This window comes from Emiliania huxleyi, assembly GCF_000372725.1.
Source record: "Emiliania huxleyi CCMP1516 unplaced genomic scaffold EMIHUscaffold_5, whole genome shotgun sequence".
NCBI lineage: Eukaryota > Haptophyta > Isochrysidales > Noelaerhabdaceae > Emiliania > Emiliania huxleyi.
Window position 1 is genome coordinate 550681 of NW_005198244.1, and position 7040 is coordinate 557720.

A 7040-nucleotide genomic window follows, 5' to 3' on the forward strand; every position below is an offset into this window, starting at 1 on the left:
TGAGGCTCGATCTGAGCGGCCTGAGCGCGCCAAGAAGACGACGCAGTCACAGGCTCCACCGCCGCCGCCGCCGCCGCCGCCAAAGCCTGCCCAGCCGCCGCCTGTCCGGGCGCCGCCGCCGCTGGGCAAGGACCAGAAACGGGACACCTTTGGCCAAAGGGTGCCGTCGCTGCAGCCGCAGGCGCCTCCGTCCGTGCCGCCGCTCGCCTACCCGGGGGCATACCCGGGGGCGGGGGCGGGGGCGAGGGCGAGGGTGGCGGCGGCGGCGGCGGCGCGGGGGGGTTCTCAGTCGGCCGCGGCGATGGCGCTGGTGGCGGCGTCGCCCCGCGGCCTGGGACCCTCTAGAGGCGGCACGCTTGGCGCTCGCTGCGGCACGGACGGCGATCAGCTATCTTAGTTCTCATCGCCACCGGATAACTATCCATGAGTTTAGGCACCCGCTCCGCCGCGGAGCTCCTCGCCGCCTTCAACGACGACGCCACGCCGGCAAGGCTCGGCTTCGGGCACTTGTAGTGAGCGTCGGGCTGGTGGTTCGACACCGAGTTTGAAAGATCTGTTTCCCTACGTCTCTCTTCACAGGAAAATCCTGTGAAAAAAAGCGGCTGACCTCGCAGCACCAGCAGCTTCAGCAGGATAGACCGCTCCAGTAGTTGTTTAGGCAGCCTTCAAGATCGGACCCGTCTCCAAGCGACTAGCGACTAGCGACAGGGGACGCGGCTTCACTCCACACACAGGGACTGGGCACAAGGGAACTCACGCTCCGCGTGAGAGACAGAGACACGGTTGAAAAGCGCGCCATACACCAGTCCACTCCACGCAAACCCCCCCCACACCAGCTCAGACCTCTGTTTAGCATTTGGCGGCCACACGGCGACACACGCACGGCACCGCCCCCGCAAGAGTACGCACTCTCGAATGCCGTGCAGGGCTCCTGTCACCGCTGACGTGATGTCCTCCCCCCCCCCCCCCCCCCTGCCTTACCCCACACCCGTGACATCTTGCCGCTTAGGCGGCGACGGCGTCGCCGCCTCCGCGCGACTCGACGGGGCTCGACATTATGTCGCCTCGAGGCACTGGCACGGCGGTGAGGCGTTGGCTGCCATACCCATAGCGTGGACAAGCACGTGCGCGCGACCCGACGCGGGGCGCAGAAGGATATGATTGGGCGATTGGGGTTAGCGGTTACCTCCCCTCCCCCAGGAGACGGACATAAACCGGTTCATAGACATTTGGGGGGGGGAGGGGGGAAGGGGGCTATAAACCCAAGTCAGGTTCGAACATATGCATGTCCCAACAAGCTCACAAGCCCATTGGACCTTGGAACCAAGATGTAACAATTGGATTCCGACAGCGACACAGATCACAGATCACACGCCAAGGGCCCTTCGCAACTCAATGACCGACAGACCCAGCTCGCCGCCGCCCGCCTCGTGGAAGGCCTGCTCGACAGCGGCCGCCTGACAGAGCATGGCCAGGGAAGGTGGCCAGGGACGGTGAGTCCGAGTTCGGTGCTAGCCAGTGACAGCGGACTAGCTGCGTCAGCGCCTCCGCGAGGCCGGCTCGGGCAAAGATGTTGACGAGGGCTGGGAGGGGCAGCGGCGTCGCGAAGTCGGCTGGTTCGACGCCAAGCTCCGAGTAGGAGGGCGGGTTGAGCACTGCCCGCGCTCCCGGCTCATCGCCATAATTTTGGTAGTCTGCTACGCCGCGTACATGCGGCATCGGCTTGTCGGTGCGCACCATGGGCAAGCCTGCAGTGGGGACGTGTGACTTCTCTTCTCAGACAGAGGCGAGGCGAGGCGAGGCGAGGCGAGGGATGAGTTGGGACTCTAACGCACCAAAGGAGCGCTCCGGATCGTCCGAGACGTTCCGCCATCCGGGGCGGATCGAGCGGCCGAGGTCTGCGTCGGGCGCCTGCTGCTCGGCGGTGTAGTTTCCCATGCACTCGCGGGTTCCCCACTGCGGCTCCGTGCTCGACGACTTGCCAAAGACCTATCAGCACCTGGCGGTGAAGGGACCCGACTCAGCTGCGCTCCTCGCCTCAGCAGGCCAGGCCTCGATGCTCGACGCGGTGTTGTCGTGGCCAAGCGCACGCGGCTTGCCGAGCGCGTGCCGCCTCTGCTCAATGTAGGCCCGCATCTGAGGGTTGGAGGCTCCACCCTCCGTCGAGCCGTAGCCCTCCCCCGAGAGCGCCTTGCCCACTTGATTCAACTCCGGTTTTTCCGACTGGCCGCCCCAGCCATACTCCCACGGGTTTTCGATGGCTCCTTCGCGGGTCTTCCAGCTGTAGTTGCGCCGTATCTGCTCGCCCGGCGCGTAGCTACCGTGCGACTTGACGTACGCCGCGTGTTGAGCTGGAGTGCGCTCGTCCGGGAGCGCAAACAGCTCCTTGGTTTGGGAGACGGTTGCCTTCACCTATGGGAGGGGAAGGGCAGTCTCTGGCACGCGTGCCACAGGGACTCGGCCGCGGGGAAGGCTCGTGGAGGTCACCTCGCCAGGTTTCCCAAAGCCAGTCTCCAAGAGTTGCGGCGGGATGGCGTGCCCGCGAACGTACGACGCGCCCAGAGGCTCGCGCTGCCGCGACAGGTAGGTCGCCTCGCGCCGCTCCTCCGCCCGCTCGAGCAGCTCAGACTTTGGTGCGACATCCATCACTCCGGCGACCGAGTCCCTGCGGAAAGCATTGCGCTCAGCGAGGCAGGTGATACGAGCGGCGGTGGCTGACATGCGCGGGGGTACCACCGTGCTGTGGATTGACGGCAGATCAGTGGGATGTTAGGGACGGCGGCGAGAGAGGGGACCGATGGGTAGGCGGCGCCTGGGGTCACGAGCCGCGGCCCTTCCAAACGTCCTTAGCTCATGCGAAGAGTCCGACGTGCTCGGGGTAGCTCCCGGGTCTTCCGACAACGAAGAAGCGCCTGGCGCGTCGCCAACGGCCGGGATGTGCGCCATGTATGAGCGGCCGCGGTGTAGGAACGCGTGTTTGTCCGAAACAGTAACGGTCGCTTTATAAAGAACTCTTTTCCGCGGACACACACATGAGTGGTGGCGGCGTGCTGTCCTCCCATAACTGCGGAATTCTTTTCTTTCTTGTTACATGACGCATCGCATCGCTTTCGGGCATCCCGCCGTCTCCGCGCGCCCCTTGCCAGTCCAGGAAAAAGAAAAAAATGTATCGGGCCGCCGACTTTGGCCTAACCTAGGAGATAAGCTGCACGCCCTTCTGGCGGCCCTCCTGAGATGCTGTCGCTCGCCCTCTCGACGCTGGCCGCTCCGTCGCGGGCCGCCGCCGCTCCCGAGGAGAAGCTCATCGTGCCAATCACAGTCGCTCTGGCCGCCGCCTCCTATTTACCAGAGAGTGAACAGCAGGACATCCTGGCTGCAGTCGATCCATCGCAGTCCATCGTCAGTCGCCGCCCTCGCATACAACCCGGTCGTCGAGTACTCAGGCGATGGACAGAACAGATATGCGTTGCGCTGTCCGCGTGTGTGAGAGAGCCCCAAAAAGTTGCCATAGGTCAAGGCGGATCGGTCATGGCTGCTGTCTCAACTGCGCATGCTCTGGCAGCTGAGCTCCATAGGTGTGTGTGTGTGTGTGTGTGTGTGTGTGTGTGTGTGTGTGTGTGTGTGTGTGTGTGTGTGTGTGTGTGTGTGTGTGTGTGTGTGTGTGTGTGTGTGTGTGTGTGTGTGTGTGTGTGTGTGTGTGTGTGTGTGTGTGTGTGTGTGTGTGTGTGTGTGTCAGTGCGCAGCTCCACAGATGTAGTGACACGCCAGTGCATGACGTCGTCAGCTCCCCCTCAGCTTTGAGCGCGCCCCTTTGCTCTGCCGCGTGCCAGGAACGGATTCGTCAAGCCCGGCCTGCCGTTTGAGCACTGGGCGGAGGGCGCGCCACGACTGTGAGCAACCTCCCGCGGGCGACGCGCTTGTGCTCATCATCTGCCCTGACCCTGCGTGCAGGCGTTGCAGCAGGATACGCCACCGCATCCGATGTTATAGCTGCCAGTGGATCTCCGTCGCCGTCGACACCGCTGAGCCCTTTGGCGCTGCCACCTACGCCGCCCACCACCATCAGACCGCATGCACCAGCTGCTGGGACTGCGCAAGTCATTGGTCGCACGAATCGCGAGATGACAATCGCGAGCCGCTGGGCCGAGCTCGGCATCCTCGCGCTTATTCTCGTCGGGGCCATCTCCTATGCAACCTCCTGCCGAGTGCCTCTGGCTCTGCTCGCCCGCGGCAGGCCTGGCTTGCGAAAGTGTGCCGCGCATCGCAGGCGAGAGCCGGACCCATTCGCTACGTATGTCTAGGAGTGTGTGTATTCTATCATCAAGCTATATCATTATTTTCCATCCCTTGGCGCGCTGTCAGAGGGGACATTTGCCCCCCACCCCCCCCCCAGACCGACAAGCCCCACAGGCACTGATTGTTTGCCCTTCCTAGTTCGACTCTCTAGCCGACGGGACCAAACCGAGCTCCATGCGAGCTCTCAGTATGTCGTTCTCCGAGAGGACCGTCCTGTCCGGTGAGTAGAAGGGCAACATGATGTCCCCCGGATGCTCAGAGTGAGACAGGCCGATGCAGTGCCCAATCTCGTGCAGCGCGACGTTGAGGATCTGGTAGTGGACCTCGTCCCACCCTCTCGTCACCTTCCGCTCCGAGTGCGCGTCGGAGGTATCCCAGAGCTCGTCCGGATCGAAGACGATGCTATCCGCGGTGGCATGCGCCAGCTGGCCACCGGGCCCATCGAACGCCCCCGGGTCGGACTTCGACTTTCTGTCGAAGCTGACGGTGATCGTGTCGTGGTTCAGGCGCAGGGCTTGTGACGGGCCGGGCGGGGGGCGCGAGGCCGCCTCGGGCTCGACGTACTCGAATCTGACTTCCGTGGCCTCGCCCCATAGGGCAAAGGCCTTCCTCAGGTCCGCCAGGAGCGCCGGCTTCCGGAGGCGCGACGGAACGGTGCTAGCCACGAGAGTCCACTTGGTGACCTCGCCGGGCTTCACCGATGCCAGGCGGGTGCCGGGCTCCTCAGAGTGGTCATTTGAGAGGATGAGCCCGTACAACATGACGTCGCGCGTCGCGGAGTCTAGGAGTCCGTCGACCTCAAGGCCAGCGGCCTCCTGAAAGCGCTTGACCGCGGCGACCGTTTGGTCGTCGTACACCCCACTCGGCTCGCCCGAGAGGAAGCACCCCGCAATCAGCACCTGCTGCAGTGAGGTGATGTAGCCGTCGTCGGCGTGCAGGTTGCTCTCCGCGATGCCGACCGTCGTGAGGCGCGGACCGTTGAGCTGCGGCGGCGGGAGCGTCGTCTGCTCGATCGGAGAGACAGTCCCGTCGGCGGACTCGACGAGCACGTGGATGTCCGCGTTGCGAGGCATGATGTTGTTTCGGCGCAGGGCCGGCGTGACGTCGACGTAAACGTCAAACGTCTTGTTCACTCGGCAGTTCTCGCAGCCGGCGGGCGAGTTGAGGAAAAAGACGCCGGCGCTCCCTGCGAACGAGTCAGGAGTCACGAGGTCGTCCCGCGAGTCGCTCGGTGGTCGCTCCCACGCCGACCCCTTCGCAGCAACGTACACGTGGAGGAGGCACGGCTGGCCGACGGCAAGCACGTTCACATCCCAGAAGGTTGCGAGCCACGGCGGCTCGCGCATCTGTGGAGGAGGCACCGGAAGTAACGCGTCGTATAGGAAACCAAAAGGCTCTGTATTCGTGAAGCAGTCAGCAGCGTTGAAGGCCTCGCCTGTGAGGTGGTTGACGAAGGGCTTGAAGGGCCCGGCGGGGCCATTGGGATAGCCCTTTGCCCCTCCGGGGTCGAACTTTGCCTGTGCCTGTTGGAAGTCAACCCAACTGTCGGGGTTCAATTGCAGGTAGGTCTCAAACAGCCGGTCCACGTTGCAGTGGTGCATCCAAAACACCGGGTGAAAGGCTGACTGAAAGGTGCCCATGATTCCGCCGACGTACCCGTGGATCGTGTTGTGCGGCGCTTCGACCGAGGGGTACCGCGCAGTCTGTGACGCGGTGCACGCAAAGTTGAGGAATTGCGACGAGCGGAGACTCAAGAAGGCAAGTTCATCGAGGCCAGATGCCTCGAATGCAGCTTTGAGCGACGCGTCAGACGGTAGCGTGGCCAGCGGCGCAAAGGCAGGGCTTGGCTTTATCGGGAAGAAGCTGCTCGGAAAATCGACGGTCAGCTCGTCGCGGATGATCCTTGGAAAGACCTCGCCGTTCACCTCGTAGCGCGTCCAGTCCCAGTATGGTAGGCCAATGTTGCCATCGCCTCCGAGCGCCAAGTCGGCTCGCCTCAGCATTCGCTCGAATTCGAGCACGTAAGGGCGGTGCCAAGGCGCAAAACAGGTACGCCGGTGCGCGCAATACTCGGGGTATTTCTTGGTGGAGAGCGGAGGCATTCCTCCATGAATCACAGCCATCTTGAAATACGGAGATGTACCGCTCCCACCGATGTTTTCGCGCATCTTCAGGAAGGCGCGCGCGATGCGCTCCTGCTCCTCGCGTGGCATGGACCGGATCTCCTTTCGCACCACCACGCCAGGCGGCAGCTCCGCCTTGGACCAGTCTGGCCCCGAAGGGCCTCCGCAGCCGCAGAGGCCCATCTCCAATGTGCCGATCTTCCGCGCTAAATTTGGCCAAACGTGTCCCGTCCGCTCCCTTCCTGCGACCAAGGGTCCCCAGCTCCACAACGCACTGTCGAGTGAACGCCGTGCAGGCAGCCCGTGCCGTTTGGTGTATCCCGTTTGTACCGCGTCCTGTGCCCCCGAGTTCATTTTGAGAAGCACTGAGCACTGGGATAGGGTCGATTCCGCATGGTACGGGACCCCTCGATCGTCTCGCCCTCCCTCGCTGGTGTGTGTTCATTGGGGGGGGGGGGGGGGCGTTCCGTATGACTCCTGTCGCTTTCACTTGCCATAAGTTTCTTGAGTTCTCAGTCTTCTCTTTCTGCCCACTCCGTGCGTTCGTCTTCTTGATTCTCCCTCATCTCGGATGAGTTCCCCGCAGGACCTGGAGTCGAGGTGACATTTATCTCCTCCTTG

At 63.3% G+C, this 7040-nt stretch overlaps 4 protein-coding genes across 4 annotated transcripts in view; 1 reads left to right on the forward strand and 3 right to left on the reverse strand.

The window, feature by feature from the left end:
- Positions 1-569, forward strand: part of EMIHUDRAFT_448141 (hypothetical protein) — a gene marked incomplete at its 3' end in the record, with an annotated part of 3577 nt that extends 3008 nt beyond the window's left edge. The window contains exons 7-8 of the mRNA XM_005766965.1: positions 70-359; positions 434-569. Of these exons, the coding sequence (XP_005767022.1) occupies positions 70-359; positions 434-568 (425 nt within the window). The remainder of the gene's footprint in view (positions 1-69; positions 360-433) is intronic.
- Positions 570-1367: 798 nt separating this feature from the next.
- EMIHUDRAFT_197032 (hypothetical protein) lies at positions 1368-1938 on the reverse strand (the record flags this gene model as incomplete). The annotated part of the gene is made up of 3 exons (XM_005766966.1): positions 1368-1457; positions 1531-1748; positions 1836-1938. 3 exons carry the CDS (start codon positions 1936-1938, stop codon positions 1368-1370), a joined length of 411 nt encoding a protein of 136 aa, XP_005767023.1.
- Positions 1939-1992: 54 nt separating this feature from the next.
- EMIHUDRAFT_197033 (hypothetical protein) lies at positions 1993-2721 on the reverse strand (the record flags this gene model as incomplete). Its single annotated transcript, XM_005766967.1, has 2 exons — positions 1993-2412; positions 2488-2721. The coding sequence occupies 2 exons, from the start codon at positions 2719-2721 to the stop codon at positions 1993-1995; spliced, it is 654 nt and encodes a 217-aa protein (XP_005767024.1).
- Positions 2722-4430: 1709 nt separating this feature from the next.
- EMIHUDRAFT_96302 (hypothetical protein) lies at positions 4431-6602 on the reverse strand (the record flags this gene model as incomplete). The annotated part of the gene is made up of 1 exon (XM_005766968.1): positions 4431-6602. One exon carries the CDS (start codon positions 6600-6602, stop codon positions 4431-4433), a length of 2172 nt encoding a protein of 723 aa, XP_005767025.1.
- Positions 6603-7040: the final 438 nt, after the last annotated feature.